This window comes from Helianthus annuus, chromosome 12, assembly GCF_002127325.2.
Source record: "Helianthus annuus cultivar XRQ/B chromosome 12, HanXRQr2.0-SUNRISE, whole genome shotgun sequence".
NCBI classification, from domain to species: domain Eukaryota; kingdom Viridiplantae; phylum Streptophyta; class Magnoliopsida; order Asterales; family Asteraceae; genus Helianthus; species Helianthus annuus.
Genome location: NC_035444.2, coordinates 84,934,547 through 84,956,152, shown reverse-complemented (window position 1 = coordinate 84,956,152; position 21,606 = coordinate 84,934,547). Strand labels below are relative to the sequence as shown.

General features: G+C 36.2%; 1 protein-coding gene across 1 annotated transcript in view; it reads left to right on the top strand.

Annotated features, from left to right (window-relative positions):
• LOC118485077 overlaps positions 1 to 8,675 on the top strand; it is a 30,235-nt gene extending 21,560 nt beyond the window's left edge. The window contains exons 4-5 of the mRNA XM_035981319.1: positions 8,068 to 8,328; positions 8,406 to 8,675. Of these exons, the coding sequence (XP_035837212.1) occupies positions 8,068 to 8,328; positions 8,406 to 8,675 (531 nt within the window). The remainder of the gene's footprint in view (positions 1 to 8,067; positions 8,329 to 8,405) is intronic.
• Positions 8,676 to 21,606: the final 12,931 nt, after the last annotated feature.

Here is a 21,606-nt window from a genome sequence, read left to right as displayed (position 1 = left end):
AAAATAGGGAGTTATCCCATCTATTTAAATCAAATCCGGTGTTTTCTAAACTCTGATATTATTCCTAACTCACGGTCCTGATGAAAATTCCGCTGCAATGTTTTTCAAAAAAAATAATCACCGGTACCACGGGACTGCTCACGGCACCCGATTCCGTCCAGGGTGGGTCGGGGGCCGTGACAAAGGGATATCTATTCTTTATCGTGACCTTATTAAGCTCGCGATAATCGATGCACAGACGCATCGATCCGTCCTTCTTCTTAACAAACAGGACAGGTGCTCCCTAGGGAGACGAACTAGGTTTGATGAAACCTTTAGCCAGTAGTTCATCCAGCTGGGTCCTTAACTCCTTCATTTCGGTTGGTGCTAGTCTGTAAGGTGCTCTAGCAATAGGTGCTGCTCCAGGGATGATATCGATCCTGAATTCCACTTGCCTATCTGGTGGCAAACCAGGTAGATCTTCAGGGAAAACTTCTGGATACTCCGAAATGACGGGAATGTCTTCTATCTTCGGTTTAGGCTCTTCAATAATCACTTGTGCCATGTAGATGACACAACCTTTCTTTAGATATTTTGAAGCTTTGAGCATAGTCACTTGCTCAGGCAATCCGTACTGGGTATCTCCCCGAATGGTAAGCGATTCACCAGACGGTGTCTTTATCACCACCTGCTTTCTGTTGCAGACGATTTGGGCCTGGTTGTGAGATAACCAGTCCATACCCAATACTAGGTCAAAACCGGCCAATTTAAAGGGAAGTAGAGATAGAGGAAAAGAGTGGTTCTTAATGGATATCACACATCCATCTAACACAGTGGAGACGGTTTCTATGGTTCCATCTGCTAGCTCTACCTCGTAGTTCACGTTTAAGGTTTTGACAGGCATATTCAGCAATTTGCAAAATTTATGATCTACGAAAGACTTATTAGCGCCCGAATCAAAAAGTACTCTTGCAAAGATATCATTTACGAGAAAAGTACCTGTGATTACGTTGTCATCCAGCACTGCTTCTTTCGCCTCCATCCTGAAGACTCTAGCATTGTTCTTCTTGGCCTCTTCAGGCTTCTTGGCATATTTAGGGCAGTTGCTTTTAATGTGCCCCTTCTCGTTGCAGTTATAGCAGGTTGTATCTTTTATCTTCTTGCATTCCACGGTCTTGTGGTCCTTGGATTTGCACAACCCGCAAGCATACGACCTTGACTGGGTCTGCGAGTTTGACTCGAGCCTACACTTTCCAAAGTGATGTCTCTCGCAAGTCTTGCACTTGGGCTTCTCACCAGACTGTTGCCCATCCTTCCTTGACTCCGACCCCCTCTTGTTATCACCGTTTCCACGGTGTTTCTTGCTCGACCTCCGTGAAGTTTCATCTTCACGCTTTCTCTTTTCAGCTTCTTTGTTCCTTAGCGATCTTTGTCGGACCGCATCCAGAGTAAGGGACAAAGATATATCGGCTACAGATCGAAAGGTCGCTGGCCGAGAGGCCTTCACGCTTGCCTTTATTTTGGGGGCTAACCCACCGATGAAACGAGCGATTCTTTTTGGCTCCGGGGTTACCAGATATGGAACCAACCGAGACATCGTGTTGAAGCTCGTTAGGTAAGCTTGGCAGTCAAGGTTTGTCATCACCAATGATAGGAAATCGGATTCTATCTTTTCCACCTCATGTTGAGGGCAGTAATTCTCCTTAATGAGAGAAACGAATTCCTCCCATGTCATGCTGTATAGAACAGCCTTTCCCGAGGCCTGAACCAACGACCTCCACCAAGCTAGGGCCTCGCCCTTGAATGATTGAGACACAAACTTTACCACGTCTCTTTCCGCACAGCCGCTGATGTCCACCACGGTGTCCATCTCGTCAAGCCATGTCATACAATAGACCGCTCCTTTCTCCCCAGTGAAGTCCCTGGGTTTGCATGATACAAAGTACTTGTAGGTGCATCCTCTGGCGCGAGATGCGTCAGTATATACCCTTTCTTGACGGACACTGTTTTCATTGGACGAGTGATTATCATCGTCCTTCTTAGGCTTGGACAGCGGTTTGCTGTGAGATTTTGTGTGGGTTTTCGGGCTTGGAGTGTGGTTTGGATATGGTTCGGCTCCGAGATTCAGTATATTCCTCATATTGTCGATCCAGAGCTGCCTTGACAGCATTATCGACAAGAGCTTTCAACTCTGCGCCCGTCAGATGAACTTGGGCGTTATCATATTCGTCTTCCTTCGAGTGGCTATTTTCTCCACTAGGATCCCCATGGTAACTTGAATCTGTTACAGAAGATAACGGAAATTTTATTTAGGAGTTTACTATGGAATTGTCTTTTATGGCAATTCATTAACCATGGTAACAGAGACCATATCTGGTTAATTTGTTATTCACTTTTATCTAGGATTTAAACATACTTATCCTAATTACAAATAATATTGCTATTGGCACAAAAGCCTAGTCACGAGAACGTTTTTATAATATTAGCCGAGATTACAGAGAATCAAGGTACGAAGGTTTGAACCGTAGTCCTTTTACCCTTTCTGACAGGGAGTCATAATCCACCACTGCCTTTTGTCTTATATGACAATAATTATGGCCCATAGGCACTACATCACCAATGGATGCTTAATAATTCGGCCCATAGGCACTACATCGCTAATGGATGTTTAACAAGTTTGGCCCGTAGGCACTACATCGCTAATGGATGTTTAACAAGTTTGGCCCGTAGGCACTACATCGCTAATGGATGTTTAATAATTCGGCCCGTAGGCACTACATCACTAATGGATGTTTAATAAATGATCATCTTTATTGATGATTTAACCCATGATTTATTATATCATTTAGTTGGGCTTTGGAATCCTTAGAAGGATTCTTATATAAGAATGACGCGTGCGATTTTAACGAATCACATCTGCCATGAACGTTAACATGATTACAGAGGTTAACTGGAATTCTGAATCTTTTAATCAGGTCTTACCATCTTGGCCGGGTCTAAAAAGACACTTGGCTAGGTTTCACTCTTAAGATTCTTTATTCTGGCAGATTTAAATTTAAAAAGGAATGATTTTTGATTTATTTCATATATAGTAATAACAAAATGAAACTCATAACATAACATTCCATAAATTTCAACTATGATTACATGCTACCCTAAACGGGACTTTTAAACAAGTACATACCTACATAGAGGTTAATAAAGAGACAAGTCCACGCAGGGACCAATACAAGATAGGTGTCCACGCAGGGACTAAAGGATAAGTCCACGTAGGGACTGAAATGCGATAAATGTCCACGCAGGGACTTATTTAAAATAGACATTACATTAGAGCATATATATAGACTAATGGTCACGTTTCTTCTTCTTTCCCTTCAGCAGGTTTGCTAGACCCTTAAGGAATCCCCTGTTGTTCTTTCGTTCTTCCTCGAAATCCCGTTCCACACGACTTAACCGATGGAGGATTTCTTCTTGTTCAGGAGGAGAGAAACGTGGTTGTGGTGCCGGTTGCGGAACTGGAGGTCTAGGAGGTGCTGGATACCCATGAGCTGAGTAATCCGGTATCCCTAGGTTTCCAAAAGCTCCGTCGGGATAGCGGGCATTATACCTAGCCGCTATTACATATGGGTCGCGCTCATAGTTGTAATTGTAATGCGTGTGCGACGGCTGTTCGAACGGGTTGTATGGCGTTGGACCCGTGTATGCAGGTATTGGGTGGTCATACCCAAATGGTGGCGAAGATGGTGCAACTGGTGCGGAGTTCGCCTCCTGTACTGGACTTGAAGGTCCTTCTTCTTGTAGTGGCGGGTAGTGACTACCACTAGAGTGTCGAGGGCTGCTGAAGTGGAATTCCCCTCTTCGGGTGGACATACGAGCACCCGATCTCCTACGCCTTGGCGGATCAGGCATTTCTGGTTGAACCGGTGGCGGAGGTGGTGGTGTAACTGCCACGAAACGTGGATCCTCGGAGGGATCTTGCTGTTGCTGCTGCTGTTGCGATGTCTGATGGGAGGGTGTGAAGTACCACTCGTGCTGGTTGAACATCGCTTGAAAACTATCTGCCCCTTGATAAGGTGTGCCATGAAAAGAAGATCCATCAGAGATCTCGATAGGATGTGTAGGCGTACCACGAGCAGGTTCTATGGGATCTGTGTCCTCATCCATATGGTCTTCTGAGAAGTGATCCTGTGGTCCTAACGGGACAAAGCCTGCAGGTTCCTGAATGTAATCTGCTGGGTTAAACTGACCTCTGAAGTAAGGAGTGGGATCATCAAAAGCACGGTGCGATACCAAACGCTGAAGAGGTATGTAGGAAGGTTGAGGGTTATTAGGATCATTTTCGGAATCTGGCCCGAACGAGTGACGGTACGATGGCGTCGAGCTATGCGAGGTAGAATGTCGTGCAGGCTCAAAGAGATTTCGTCTATGTCTTTGAGGCTCTTCGCTCCTTGTGCTAGAAGGAACCCGCATATTCGATGGTCCGGCCTCGTGATCATTGTGAGTGATCGGTCCTTTGCCTTTTCCTCCTCTTCTGATGGCTGGCGACATGATTCCTGCTTTCAAAACTTTAAATAACAACAAATAATAAAAAGACAAACTGGAATAACAATTCGAATTTGTCCTATGTTCTTGTCTAGACTCAAGTATGTGCAATTGTGTAACTGAGATTAAACACAAAGGCTAGTGTTTAATTCGCTCAGTGTTGGCTCTGATACCAACCTGTCACACCCCGATTTCCACGTGTCTCACCGGTGGGCCCGGTGGGGGATTACCGTGACGTAGTTGGCAACAATATAGTCAAACCACACAATATAAATGAATGCACAGCGGAAGCATAAAGATAATATATTTCAACTTTTAAGTGTAATATCAATGTATCACCATTGTTGAAATAATAATCCACAGGGGATCAAATAGAAATAACAAAAGTATTGTTCAACAGACTTCAGGCATCTTAAGCTTGCGAGACTTCTAATGATGCTAAGGAGAAATCCCAGCCAATTTCGCATAGTACCTGCATTTAGTCTTTTTGGGGAAAATACGTCAGTTTACACTGGTAAATACATTCAACTGACACTTTTGTAAAATGTTTGATAAAATTGGTTTAAATGCTCAAGGCACAAACTCTTTATAACTTGGGATAATTTATAATCAAATCTTGTAAAGAATTACATGTTACTATGCGTTCGGTTGCCCGGATCTAGTCCGGGTTAAAGATTAATAGACACACCACATAGCATAAAACCGTGGCGGGTAACCAACGGCTACACTTTTATAGTCATAGACATAATGCCGGGTGTACGCCTACACCGGGATGTCAAGGTCGTGGCCATTCGTAAATGCTGCCAAGGATATCCGGGACATGGTCATGAAGCCCCCAAAGGCGTTAAGCCAACAAAACAAGTTTTTAAACAGGTCACATTGATAATACCCAACTACTAATGAGTTGGGGTCAATTGCCCGACCAAGCGGTATTTTAAATACCGTAACCCAAGCCCGTATAACGGAAAATAAGTTAAAAGTATTTACCTTTGCAAGTATAATCCTTAATTGAATAAATCACAGATAGCTTTTACTGATCTCCTATTCTGGAACGAAGGTTTTAAAATAACCTACTAGAATCCTAACGGGTCTTTAATTTAGCCGTAGCTTAGACCGGTCAGTTTCAAAGGATGTTTACGGTTTAATCGCGTGAAAGGCGAAAACCGGGGATGGAATGTGATTTGGACCCAACAAGTTCGGAGACTCGTTTTATATGGGTATAATAATCACACTTTGGATTTTGGGGTCAAAACAATATGGTTTGACCCGTTTCGACTAGTTTATGTAAACTAGTTACATAAACCGAACCGTGCGCGCAAATGGCGTAACGGGTAACCGTAAGAGTCTTACACAGGTTTCCTAAGTCAATATGCCTTAAAGAGGTTGTGGTATCAGTAGGATACCTTCCGTATTGCCCGTAACGAGTTTAAGTCTATTTTACGCCCCGTAGGGGTTTTCCGGTCATTTTAAAGACTTTTAAAGAGCTTTCTGAGTTCTACAGGAAATCTGAGTTTCCTGAATAGTTTATAAAGTCTAAAATACTTTATTTATTATTTAAAATCAGTGGTAACTGGAATCGGGTCAAAAGACCTTGTAGAACTCAAGTTATGGCCAAAAAGGGCATATTCGGTATTTACCGAACCGTTGCCATAACCACAGGTTATGAGTAGGTTAAAAATAATTAAAAATCTTTAAAAATCCCAAAATATTATTTTACATCCATGAGCAAAAGGTTTGGTGTCGAAATCCGGGTTTAGATAGGCGTTATGCTAATTGCGCTATTTAATTACTAAAGTTTCGCAATTTGCGCTATTTAGCATAACTCATATTCTGGACCTCGGATTGACGTAAAATTTTAGGGACATGCTTAGAAATCAGTAACCAAGGTCATGATCCTTTCACGTGTCCGAATTTCTCGTTTTAATTTAAAAATGGCGTTACGGTCAACTTTTAAGCATTTAACGGAAAGGTGTAAAAGACTTGGACAAACGACGAACCGGTCACAGAGGGTTATACCATCATGTAACCTGGTCCTAAGAGAGTCCTAAGGCATATCTACATTACCCTAAAACGGGTCAGAACTGAAGTCAAAGCAAAAGGCAAAGTTTTGCGACTTTCGGCTCCGAACCGGGTCAATATAGTAAATGGCCGGATCAAACAAGCTTAGACTAGTTAATATACTTATTATCATGTTTTATGAGTGTTTAAACAGGTTACATATCATCTACATTACAGATTACGTGTAAAATCGCAAAATAGCTTTCTGTTGACTTTTTCTAAGCATGTTTGACTCGTCATTTGAACTAGTTAGAGTGGTGATCAGGGGGAACCCTTTTAAGGGTTTATTACCCACAAAAATACCAACTTATAACTACTTTCTATTCGAGACATGACTGAGCCATTGAGGACTAATCTCGAAGTCAAACCGTAATTATGACGGTTTGATTTTTAGCTACATAACTAAGCAAAAACTAAACCACAAAGGTTTGAACGACTTACAGAAGTCCAATGCAGATAGGAGAAGACTTGAGAGTGTTCTTGAGCTCCAGATGTGATCAATGAAGGCAGAACAAGGTGTGAGGAACTTGTTTGCACAAAGTGGCCTTTTATAGGCAATGTTGATGCATAGGATCATCACAACATGGCCTACAAGGGTTCCTTGATGATCAACAACTGTCCTAAAGTGTTAGGGAGTGATTAGGGGTCGCCCATATCTCTGGAAGATCTTCACATTAATGATTTACCGCTTTAAACAGCCAACAGCCAACTTTCTTTCACTGGGCGTCGCTTACGGACCGTATGGCATGGGCCTTGCGGTCCGTAAGCCTGTGGCGGAAAATGTTTTACCCTTTCACCCCCTTACGGTCCGTAAGGCTGGACCCTTACGGTCCGTAAGCGCTCATCAGTGGCAAAAAAAATTAACCTTTCATGCATTGAATGGTCAACTTGCATCATATGCTTTAGAATCCGGGACAAGTCAGTATGAGGCCCCTTTTAACCCATGCCTAGCCAGATAACACCATGTATTATGGGCTTGCATAAGGATGGGGTTTAAGAGCCATTATTTGTATTGCATTATTTCTTAAAATCCATTATTTAGCAAACTTGGACATTTTTGATTAATAGTAATTACCGGGTTAAGATATATTAGACGCTTATTAATTTTGCTTAGGGTCTCGGGATTTATAACGACGAAGCCGCTCAGAGGTATAAATTAACATGTCGACATATTCGAAAATCCTACCGCATATCTTAATTAAATCCGGTTTATATTATTTTTGTCGTAAGCGACACGTGTCATTTATTTATTGGACACAAAAATTCCGAGGTGTTACAGTATAATGAAGTATTTTGAAGTTTGATTGAATGAAGTTTTATAAAACGCAATTGCAGTTTTATTTCTTTAATAAAACGCAATGCTTACTTTGTTTGAATAAAGTTCTATAAAACGCAGCTGTATGTTTTATTACCTTCATAAAACGCAGCTGTATGTTTTATTACCTTCATAAAACGCAATAATATGTTAATTTGTTTAATTTTATGCAGGCTTTACCATCAAGTGATAAGGAAGAAACTGAAAATAAAGAAAAGATGATAGAAGCATTCACAATGAACATAGAAAAAATTCTTCAAGGTGCAAAGCTAAAAAGCATAAAGGATTTTAAAATTATCCTTGTCCCGATTCTCTATTCACAGCATTTCTTTGTGATCTCCTTCAATCTTGAAGAGAAACAAATATTCATCATTGACAACAGTGCGAAAGAAGAAACAAATGAAGCTAAATATGGGAATGTGCCTGAAAATACAGTAAGTATTCTTACTTATGCTTTTAAAACACAAATATAACCCACCTAATCTTTTTGTTTTGTTTTTTTTTTCTGTAGAGGAATGCTTTGGCAGCTTACCTTAAATCTGTTGGACATGAAAAAGCAGATGATATAAAGGGAATAACCCCTGTTAGAATGCAGATGAAATGGAGGACACAATATAATGGCATTGACTGTGGTATATTCACTATGCGTCATATGGAATGTTATCATGGAGCACCGGTCGAAAAATGGGATTGTGGGTTTAACGTGGAATATGAAGAACCTGCAATTATCAAGAAGGGTAAAAACAAAAAAACCAGTCAACAAGCAGACCGCACAACTTGAAGATTTAAGAAGAAAGTTCATCGCGAAGATATTATTGCACGAAATCAACGAACAAAGAGATTATGTTATTGAGGACTCAAAGAAGTTTCGAGACCTCAGTGCGAAACTTAAAAAACAATCTTATGACACTAGTTTAGATAGGATTAAAGACAGGCTTGCTCTTGCTGGTTTACTTTGATTTTGAAATGCTACTTATTATAAAACGCAATGTTTTTTCGTTTAGCATGGTTTTAATATAACTCATTATTTTCTTGATCTTGCTAGTTACTTTGATTTAGAAATGCTACTTATTATAAAACGCAATGTTTTTTTCATATAACGCAATATTTTGATGATATATTTAAAATGCACTTATTTGTTTGTTATTTTAAAACGCAATATGTATCCTTTAAAATTATTTAGATATTATTTTGAAAAAAAATTATAAAATATATATATACAATTCATAAAACGCAACATTTTAATAGTATGCTATAACTCAACATTGTCTATTTAAATTATTAATATGTTTTGAAATGCTAAATATTATAAAACGCAATGTTTTTTCTAATTATTCATTTCCAAACATATAACGCAATATAATTTATAACGCAATGAATTTTTTTTTTTACAATTTTTATAACACAAAAAACAAATTTAAAACATAATTACAATAAGGACAATCATAAAAATGATATATTATAATCTTCTAAAACGAAATGTTATAAAAAAATATAATAATATACAATATATGAATACTGTATGATTGAAATTGATACAGTTGATTAGACCAAAAGCCTTAAAAAGCCTTAAAAAGCCTTTTGGATTCCTGATATAAAATACTGTATGATTGAACAATCAATTCAAAGAAAAAAAAATAAAAAAATCATATTTATTATTAAAACAGTTGATTCAAATTCCTCTACCAATATATAAGAACAGAAACCCTAAACTATTTTCACATTGCTCTCATCATACACCAAAAATACACCAAATACCCAACACACACAAACCTAAAATGGCTAATCAACAACTATCAGTTTGGTGGGTTAAAAGAGGCAATTTCGTTCTTCAATTCCTTGATGGAAAAAAAATAAAATACCATTCCGTTGCTTCTGTTCTTCAAAACTGCAATGAAAATGTTTTGAAAAGGATGAACGAAATAGGTATACCACCTTCTTGTTACACAAATCAAACAGCCGCACTGTTCAGAATTCTACACAAGAGATATGGTAATCCGAATCAAACTGCAACTGAAGATACCCAGGTTACATCTTGGGAGTTCATTGAGGAAACTTTCAAAGTTTCAGTGACTTGGGACGATGGTGATGTGGGATGTGGAGATGTATGACCCAAAGGACATATCTACCAGTGAGGATCTAAATTTTTTGAAGCAGTTATCTGAAATACCAATCATCAACAACTCTGCTAGCAAATTTGCAGAGAAGCTTCAAAACGCAGTAGTCTCACAGGTTGAACTTTGGGTTGAATCTGAAAGTGATGAGGAAATCCCTGATGGAAGCTTAGGGTTCTCATCCGATGAAGAAACAAACTTTGATCCATGAAGCTGATCATGTTAGTAATTTTTCTTTAATTTCGTGGTTTGAAAACATCATGTTTGTTTAAAAACTATCATCATCTATATAACGCAATGTTTATTATATCCAATTGCATTTCTTGTTTAATTTTATGTATGATCTGTGTGATAATAAAACGCAATAATCAAAAAATACCATTTAAAGTATATTGTTCTATGTATAAAACGGAATAACAATATACTGTTATCATAAAACGCAATTAACCAAAAAAAGCTGATAAGTGATTTGGAAATCCCTGATGGAAGCTTAGGGTTCTCATCATTTCTTGTTTAATTTGATCTATGATCTGTGTTACAATAAAAAGCAATAATCAAAAAATACAATTTAAAATATATTGTTCTATGTATAAAACGCAATGTTTATGATATCCACTTGCATTTCTTGTTTAATTTGATCTATGATCTGTGTTACAATAAAACGCAATAATCAAAAAATACCATTTAAAGTATATTGTTCTATATATAAAACGCAATAACAATATATTGTTGTTATCATAAAACGCAATTAACCAAAACAAACTGATATTTATGAAGGATATCACAAAACGCAGTAACAAAAAGAGATGAAACCTATACATCATAAAACGCAATGACAAATTTTTTTTTTACTTATTGATATCTGATTTTGACAGAATTTGTATACATAATTACATTGCATTGCTAGAACCTATAGCATTAGAAGAAACCTTATCTTTACATGTGCGACTGTTATGTCCTTTTCCACCACATACACGACACGATTTCTGGATCTTTGATGATTTCTGAATTGCAATCTCACGATTAGACTTGATCCTTTTTTGTACACCGCATCCTTTGGTCCTTATTTTGATCGGGACACGAATCATAGAATCTGATTTTTCTAAGTTCCCTCCAATATCAGCAAATCTTTCTTTGCGACTAGGAGGCGGCGCAGAAACCATAACCTCATCCGCTTTATCAATATAACTTTTAATATGATCCCTGTAACGACACAGTTCATCTAAATCGCCAACCAGCCTATTAACCACATACTCATTTGCAACAACGATTTCTCTATAAACTTTATCAATTTCACTATTCCTACCAATTTCATCAAACCGAATATTGGAATGATTTGATCCAATTAAAACAACATCTCTCATCCATCTTCTATGAACATATCTTCTAGGAAACTCAGTTATATCATCATACCGTAATACGTAAAATAACGTTAAAATAACGTTAAAAGTGAAAGTGCACTAATTTTAACGTTATTTTACTAATTTCGTGAAAATAACGTTAAAAGCTGAGGACGGTTAATCAGGCATCATGTGGTGGCGTTGATAGCTGAAAGACAAAAGGGTACATGCACTAATCGGTCTTTGTCCCGATTGCTGAGTGTTATGTGCCTTATGTCCAAGGCTTGATGCAAAACTACTATCGAGCCGGGGGTCTCACTGGAAGCAGCCTCTCTATTCCTACGGGGTAGAGGTAAGGCTGTCTACATCTTACCCTCCTCAGACCCTACCTTTGTTTTGCTATTGGTGGGATTTACTGAGTATGATGATGATGATGACCGTAATACGTAAAATATATGGCGGCACAATATACCAAATTGTTCAAACCGTTTGCAAGAACAACTTATACTTAAACCATATTCTTGTTTGCTATATTGCACCTGTAAATAAGATTAAAAAGCTATATAAAATTAGTGAAATGTAATATAAAACGCAATGAATAATAAATAAAATACAGATATAAGTATATGATCATATAATGATAAAACACAAAAAAAGATGAAAAATAAAACGCAATAGATATTTAAAACAATATAAATTTAAAAAATACCTTGGAAAAAGATATGCATGGCTGTCTGAAATCCTTTATTTCAAAATATTGAACATCACCCACAGTATCAAAAGACTTTGACATACACTTTGTAATGGCAGCATCAGTTTCAATCTGAATATCCTTAAAAATTGTTTTGGTATATATTTATGATGCTTGTTTCTCCAATACAAAGTCACTCCAGGGTTTACACTCAATATACCTTGTATCATGATCATTCCTCCTATGCTCATGCCTTTGAATATCCATTGCAGTCTCAAAATGAGTGAAAAATTCAACAAGTGTACATCTTGGATTGCAAATCTGACCAAAGAAGTAATTCTCGCTTTCATATCTTGACGTAGTACACATAAGTCCAGCCAAATCCTCTCCATGGTAATAAGCAGGAATCCAATAAAATCGAAGATCGTACATATCTTTTAACCACTCATGATTTTCCAATCCAAAAGTAGACATTATTGAATGCCACTCAGTTTCATAATCTTCTGGAATAATAGTATCATTCCAAACAACATGAGTCATTCTTGTATTAAAATCAGTGTTTGCTGACAAAACAGGACCAACCTGAATAAAAAGTTATAAAATTATTAAACATAAAACGCAATAATTTAAAACCCAATATATTGAAAATGATAAACATAATGCATTGATGGTAAAACGCAATTGTTTTGTAATTCTATTGATAAAAATGTTAGGGGATCTTATTGTATAATACATAAAGCGCAATAATAAAACAATATAAAATTGCAGTTTGTTATATCATAAAACGCAGTTAATACCTTTGTCTTCAATTTCTCCCATATATGCCACATACATAACCTATGCCTACTTCTTGAAAGTACATCCTTAATAGCTCTCTTCATTGCAGCATCTTGATCAGTAACAACAACTTTAGGCTCACTTCCAAAAGCATTAACAAAACACCTTAAAAGCCATCTATAAGAATTTGCAGTCTCCGAACCAAGTAATGCACCACCAAATGTGACATTCCTAAAATGATTATCAATACCAGTAAATGGTACAAAAACCAAATCATACCTGCATAAAAAACAAACTAAAAAAGCATTAGAAAAATTAGAACATGATATATAACGCAATAGAATATATAACGCAATAAATGAAAAAAACTTACTTGTTTGATTTATAAGTAGCATCAAAACCAAATATGTCACCAAACACTGTATAACTTTTTTTGATTGCTCATCAGCCCAGAAAAGCCCTTTCAATCTTCTATCTTCACCAATAACATAATTACATGTGAAACCAGGACAACATTCTTTCTTCCTAATAAGACGCCTAACTACCATTTCTGCATCATACTCTCCCGATGTAAAGATTCAAATCCCTTCTATAATTCTTACAATCAACTTTACTAGCACCAACTTCACCAAAACCACCATACATTGTTTTCATAATATTGAATGCTTTAACAGGTCCAATATTGATTGCAGACAATCCAGATATAAAACTTTCTTTCACATAATCGATACTTCTGGCAGCCGACAAGAAATGAATATCTTCATCTTCAACAAAGATATGATTATGTTCTTCTTCAAAGTAGTAGATTTTAAACATATTATTGTTCTCTAATATTAGTTTCACATGAGCATTCCATCCAACTCTTTTTGAACCTCTATTACGTCTAACAATCTTTTTACTATTCTCAACTAAACCCGAATCTATTTCTTTGCTAACATGAAATCCTTCTTTTGAACAGACAATATATCTTATTTTCACTAAACCACCAACATTTTTCCAAGAGGTATTTTTTCTTGCAGAAAAACCTGCAGCAAGTGCATATCTCTGATAAAACGCAAAAGCCTCATCAAATGACTTAAAAAACATTCCAACAGCAGGTGTAATAGATCCACTGACTTTAGGTTTGAAAAACTTTCTTCCACTGTTTATGCATACACGTTCCTCCCACTTGGAAATGTTATCTGAAACAATTAAAAAAACTATAAAACGCAATACCTCTTACAGAATAATGTTTTTAGTGATAAACCTAAAAATATGTTAATAAAAATTTAAAAATACAAACCTTTAAAGTTTATAAAAGCATAAAAAACATAAAAAGCAATACGTTCAGTAAAACGCATCATGTGATCTGAAACACTTAACAAAAAATCATAAAACGCAATACAACCTATATAATAATGTGTTTACTGTTAAATCTCAAAATATGTTAATAATAATTTAGAAATACAGACCTTTAAGGTTTGTATATGAACTATTATGGATAAAAGCATAAAACGCAATACATTCAGTAAAACGCATCAAATGATGAACAAACAAAAATTGTACAACAATAACAGTTATAGCTTTATATTACATAAATCTTAAACTAAAAGTTTGTATGCATATAATTTAATTAATATCATAAAACGCAACTATTCACTAAAACGCAATAAATGATGAAGAAACAAAACAAACAAATTATGTTAAATTATACAACAATAACAATTAAACTTATGAAAAATCAAATATTAATTACAGAAACACGAATTATAAAACGTAAAACAATGAAATTTGGACAAAATAAAAAATTACTCAAAATTGAAGCTAAACATACCAGCAGAGTCTGACGAAGACATTGAAGTTATCGAATTGACGAACGAAACAAGATTAATGTTTGAAAAGAGGTGAATTTGCGATCGATGACGATTTAGGGTTATAGAATTTTCAATTCTGTTATAAAAGTGATGAACTAAGAAAAAAGGTAACATAATCTATAATAGAATTAGAACGAAGATATGATAATGTAAAAAGACGAAAAAGCCCACGCGTCCAAAAATTTAAAAAAAGATGGTGAACGGCTAAAATTGCTTCCTATACTTCCTAGCCAAAATAAACTTTCTATTTGATCTTTTCCCTAAATTTAAAATAATAGTTATAAATATTTATATTATCCTTTGCTTAAAATTTATTTTATTAAACAGAGAAAACAAAATTATCAAGATTACGTAAATAAAAGTTGATAAAAGTTAAAACAACATGATCAAATCAACATTATCTCATTGTAGTTGCGTTTCAGGTGTAGTCCAACACTATCCATGTCATTTCTATAAAAGTATCAATACTTTGATACATGTTACATTTTTAGCCCTTTAGGTTTATTGTATTATATATTTGATATGTCCGAACCTAGAAGTCTTCTACTCTATTTAACAGATGAAGATGGACAACTTCTTCTTTTTTTTTTTTTTTTTTTTTTTTTTTTTTAATTTTAACATGTTATAATGCTCCATGAGTATCGCATTGAAATAGAACTGTTTTGTTCATGGTTTTATAGATTAGTGGTGTTTTGAAGGTGAAATAAGACTTTGGACCAATAGGTCATGTGTTCGATTTCCACAAGTGGGGTTATTCCCATATTTATTGGATTTTTTATTGAATTGGTGTATATACATTATGACTAGTTATGACTAGTGGAGATGGATATGATCGGGTGATTCTGCTGGTGGCACGATGATATTCCAGTGATCCAAATTTGTCGTTCAAAAAAATAAAATAAATAAATAAAATATAGAACTGTTTTGCAGAATACCCTTTAGGATTGTTGAGGGGTGAATTTGAATATATTCAAATGGGGTAGGCTAAATGTACCCCCCTCTTGTTACTTTTTATACCCCCTTTCCATAAAATCATATTAAACTTGTAATTTTTACCCCCTATACAAATCAGCATTTTAAAAAATATTCTTTTTGTTACAAAATAAATTCAAAAGTGTAAAAAAAGATTATCAACCCATCAAGACTTGGATCGAAGTGAACACTTTTCGTGAAAACCAGTTTAAGACTCGGATCGAAGTGAACAATTTTCTAAAGCAAAACAAATGAATAGGTTTGATTCACATATATTTTTCTCTTCTTCTTTTAAAAAATATATTAAACTGTTTGATTTCGAAAATATATGTGGATTTTTTTTGTAATCAAAAGTAGGTCATTCGAAACCAAAAGTAACGTAAAAGAAAAAAGTTAATTACGAATAATCATCGGTTTTCGACCACGCATCAGATACCCACTTCAAGTCGTTCCAAAATAAAAAAAACAATTTAAAATATTAAAAATAATAAATATAAGACATTTAAAATACAAACTAGAGGATAAAAAAATATAATGTAGACTTTTATCAAAAATAAAATTCAAAACTTTTTTATTATTGTTTTTATATGAAAAAACATTATTAGTAATTTGTAAAGATGTGCAATAAAAGAAAACATAATCAAAATACTATTTGAGAAAGTGTAAAAAATATCTGAAAACTTTTTAAAAAATAACGTTTTTTATATAAACATAAAAAATAAACAATTAAAAAAACGTCTATAATATATTTTTACACTTTTGAATTTGTTTTGTAACAAAAAAGAATATTTTTAAAAAAATATGACTTGTTTAGGGGGTGAATATGACAAGTTTAAATATGAGTTTATGGAAAAGGGGTATAAAAAGTAACAAGAGGGGGTACATTTAGTAGCCCCCATTCAAATTTAGAGGTCGTAATACTAATATTCCATTTTTTTGTAAAACCAAGCCCCGGCCCCCGAGGTACATGTAACTATGTAAGCCACGTTTGACGGTCCTAATTTGCTGGGTGGCGCACATGGGTACTTGTCAACACCACTTACTTTTTTTGGTACTCCTATTTTTAATTTTAATCATAATAAGGACGATTATTCATAAAACAAAATCATAAAGTTTATTACTGATATTTTTTAATGGTTATTCATAAAAGAAAATCATAAAGTTTATAATTTTTTTTTTAATATCAACGCTTTCCCCTACTCCATTTACATATAATTCTATATTATTCACATGTACCTAGAATTCAATTTTAGAATTCTCTTTTAAAAGGCACAAAGTGGACTATCTCATATTGGCATAAAGTTTATTTATTCTATCAAACTAATTTGATATTTGGTTGGTATATCGTTTTGGTACCGGTAGTCCGGTACTTGTTATAGCAACCAAAAGTGAACAATAAAAAATAGAGTCCGAATATGCTCAAAAGATTACCAAAAATCATAAAAGCGATACCGGTACCTGTTCCAGTAATACCAATACCGGTACCGATGTTATTCGGTTGAAATCGGTTCACGTTTGCGGTACGATACCGACACTGGTATAACTTATAATATCAAAAATTATATTGTATTTTGAATGAAACTCCAATACTGGTAACATCGATACCAGTATCAATGTTCGGACAACATTGGTTTGATTCGTCAAGGTAACATCGATACTAGAAGTGGCGAAGCTTGCCTTCGAAAACCGGGGGGGGGGGGGGGGCGAAAATGTATATACCCAAAAATTTCTATACGAAAACTACATATATAACAATACTGAGCGAAAAATTCGTAGGGGGGGTGGGGGTGGGGCGGGCCCCCCGCCCCTATGATCCTGCGCCCCTGGATACTAGTATCAATGTTCGGATGACATTGGTTTGATTTGTCACACCCCAACCAATGGCGGAATCATCGGAGTGGGACGAAATAGATTGCAAGAGACTTCATAACACTATTGGTGACAATATTTAATTCAACCCATTTTTATTTCATAAAATCAAGTTGTCAACATTACATAGAAATTTCAAATAACAACATGTTCAAAACATAACAAAACAAAACTGATACAACATTTTAAGCCTAAGACGTCTAAATGTGTATTTAGGCATCATCGCTATTTCGTTTCATAGCACCATCATTCTCAACCTGTAACATGTTTAAAATAAAGTTCAATGCAAAAGCAAAGGCGAGTACACAATGTTTGAATAAATATATCATAAGTATAAAAGCATTTTCTCGAATCCACATGGCAATTTGTAAACAAGGTAACTAGCATGCATCACAATATCTCAAACCCAAGTGTCCACTAGTATTTAGCATCCCTCGCCACAAAAGTAACGAGACCGTTTTAGAATAAAGACTTAACAAGACCCCGACGGGTGGTATGCTACTCCTACAGCGCTATATATGTTAAGTTAAGGGCTTAGCAAAGTTAATGACATAAAGCATGTATAATCTAGCATGAACCTAAGTAAACAAGTAGTATGTATAACGGATTGAGATCATAAGTATGTTTAAGTGTGTGAATGTGATGTTTGTATAATAACATGTTACAACCCAAAGTGTTTTTAAAGGTAAATGGGTCAAATGTACTCAAGGTTTTGCAAGCTTCCACGTGATAAATCCGCGAGAGTCATTTGTGGATTAGGAGGTTGGAACACCAAGTCCTTTTACACGAAGAAAACAAGGCGTCTGAGTATTGGAGTATAACGGTAGATTAAAGATTCGGAGTTTAAAACGTAGGAACATAATCATATGAAAGTAATCATCTTACACATAGTGTCATAGATGATATAACCAAACACCTTGACAAGTGACCATTTAGATCATCATCAAAGGTTGATTACATAGGTAGTATATATAGGTTATGTAGTACGTTAATATGTCAAGTAGATCAAGCATGAGGTAGGAGGATGAATCCTCCATTTAGGAACCTCTTATGTATCATGGAAGTCATGTAAGAGGTAGGAAGAACAAGTCTTCCATTTAGGTACCTCTAGATGTTCACCACTACACTTGATGTTATGAACATTCAAGGAGGGTCATGAACTTACAATTAATAGTATATGAACAGCTAATCTATGAGAAAACATCAAGCAATGTGTGGATTTTCAAGTAGGATAGCCCAAGCTAATCCTAAATAACACATTCATCAAGCTTAAGGCTTGAACATCACTTATGGGTTAAACCCTTGACCAATACAGAGAGTTTGTGAGGTTTGCACCTCTGATTTTACATGTCTCAACCTTGTTTTTAAGCCTAACTAACCATAGATGTGGTTATAAGCATAAGGACATAGGTTTGAGATGAGTTTCATCAAGTTTAATCAAGTTTATCAAAGTTTGAATCAAGAACAGAAAAATCAGTCAACTTTGGATCCCTTTTCGCAACGCTCCAGGGCCTGGTTTTCCAGGGGAAAACCCATGGAAACATTCCTAAGGTTAATCCAAGCATGTAGGAAAAAGAATCAAGTGAAACGGATAAGAAATGAGTGAGTTATGCTCACTTTTGTGTGTAGGTATCAATCTGCTCGAACTTCTGGAATCAGCTGCGATTTGGAGGGAGTTTGAGAGTGTTTTAGTTCGCAAAAGTGGTAGGGAGGCTGGTTATAAGTGGTATTTATAGGGGGAAGGATTAGGGTTAAGTTGGGTTGACATTTAATACACGTAGGTGAGAGTTTAAGCAATAAAAAAAAAGAAATAATTCAGCCATTGCTGGCTGATTGCAAGGGCTGTTTGGCAGCTTTTATATATTTTTTATTCTTTAAATGATGTAAAATGTATAAATAAGATGTATTTTATATATGGTTAACATGTCCTATAATGTCTAGTGTGTATTGAACATGTATCAAGGCCTAAAGGTATATTAAACATGAATTAAGGTAAGAGTAAAAAAATATGTTATGCATAAGTATGTGTAACAAACCAATATAACAAGTATGTACGACATGTGACTTGAGGTATCAAATAAGCGTAAAGAACATGAATTTGCGTCTTGCAAAATGTGACCAAATGTTTGTTTAAGAATCACGAACACATGGTAGTTGTTTGCGAGTTAATCTTCGTAAGTATGCATTAAGTATAAACAACATGAATTTCATACAAAAGATCAATTTTTTTTTACTATAATCGAAGTCTAGGATTTACATTGGCTTGATATGAATTACGATTACAAAGGAGACGGATTTCCGAAAGTAGAAATATACGACAAGTTTTCTAATTAGGGAAAGTGCGAAAAAGCAGGGCGTTACAGTCTCCCCTCCTTTAGGAAATTTCGTCTCGAAATTTAGGAAGAAGTAACGAAAAGATGTGGATACTTCGTCTTCATGTCACTCTTGAGTTCCCAAGTGAATTCAGCGCCACGTTTTCCTTACCATCGAACCTTGACGATAGGAATTCTACTGCGCCTCAATATCTTGACTCCTTGGTCCATGATTTCGATGGGTTTTCCACAAAATGCAAGGTCTCGTTGACTTAGAGGTCTTCGAGTGGGACTTGAAGTCCTTCGTTAGCCAGACACTTCTTTAAGTTGGATACGTGGAAGACAGGATGTACATTGTTTAGTTCTTCAGGCAGGTCCAGTCTATACGTAACCTTGCCAATCCTTTCGAGGATCTTGAAAGGACCAACGTAGAGAGGTGCGAGTTTCCCTTTCTTACCAAATCGAACCACGCCCTTCCAAGGGGATACCTTGAGAAGTACGAGGTCACCTGTTTCGAATTCCAAGGGTTTGTGACGCTTGTCGGCGTAACTCTTTTGTCGGCTCCTAGCTTTCAGTAAGTTGTCTCGAACTTGTAAAATCTTGTCCGTTGCTTCTTGTATAAGCTCGGGACTAGTGAATTGAGATTCACCAACCTCGTGCCAACAAATAGGCGAACGACAGTTGCGACCATACAACGCTTCGAAAGGTGCCATTTGACCATACAATGCTTCGAAAGGTGCCATTTGAATACTCGCATGATAACTGTTATTGTACGAGAATTCGACCAAAGGAAAGTGTGAATCCCAGTTGCCACTAAAATCTATTACGCATGAACGAAGCATATCCTCTATGGTTTGGGTAGTACGCTCGGTTTGACCGTCTGATTGAGGGTGAAAAATGATGCTAAGGTTAAGAATAGTACCCATAGCAGATTGAAGGGTTTGCCAAAGGCGAGACGTAAAACGAGCATCACGATCGGAAATGATGTCAATGGGGATACCATGACGACAGATAATTTCATCAATGTAGATTCTAGCCAATTTCTCTGTCACACCCCAACCGACGGCGGAATCATCGGGGCGTGGCATTAGGCGAATCAGATTGCTCAAGAGAATCCATAACAACTATATTGCGACAGTATTTAATGTGTTCATTATCCCATACTAATAAACAATACAATCACATAAGGTATCACAGATTTCTTGTCCTCACGAACAATACAAATTCGTCAACATAGATTTTAGGTGAGTTTCTAAACTTCCTAGCTTGATTTTGATGTGGACTGCGACTAAACCTGCAACATACGTTAAAACAACGTCAATACAAAAGTATTAGCGAGTATACAAGTTTTGATAGTGTAGCGTAAAATAGTCAAAAGTGATGTGCGATACTCGTCAAGCGATAAACGATGGAAATATCGAAGCAATGAGATAGGTGCGAGAGGTGAAGAGCGGCGAGTGATGTGCGATACTCGTCAAGCGATCCACAATACGCGATTCACAGCAAGCGATACACAGTAAGCGGTAAGCGATAGAGCGATACACACAAAATATGCGATTAAGCGAAAACACCATAAGCGATAGTGATCCATATAATAAGCGGTTTGAGATTTCGAACACATAATAAGCGATAGCGCGAGACACATAATAAACGATTGCGAGATAGATTCTAGCGATAATGCGATTGCGAGCGTGTTGACTTATGAAAAGTCTAGTGATGACACGCTTTGAGTTGCGATTGAGATTGTTACGCCTTGCGATGTAGTTTAGTGTGTCGAAAATTAA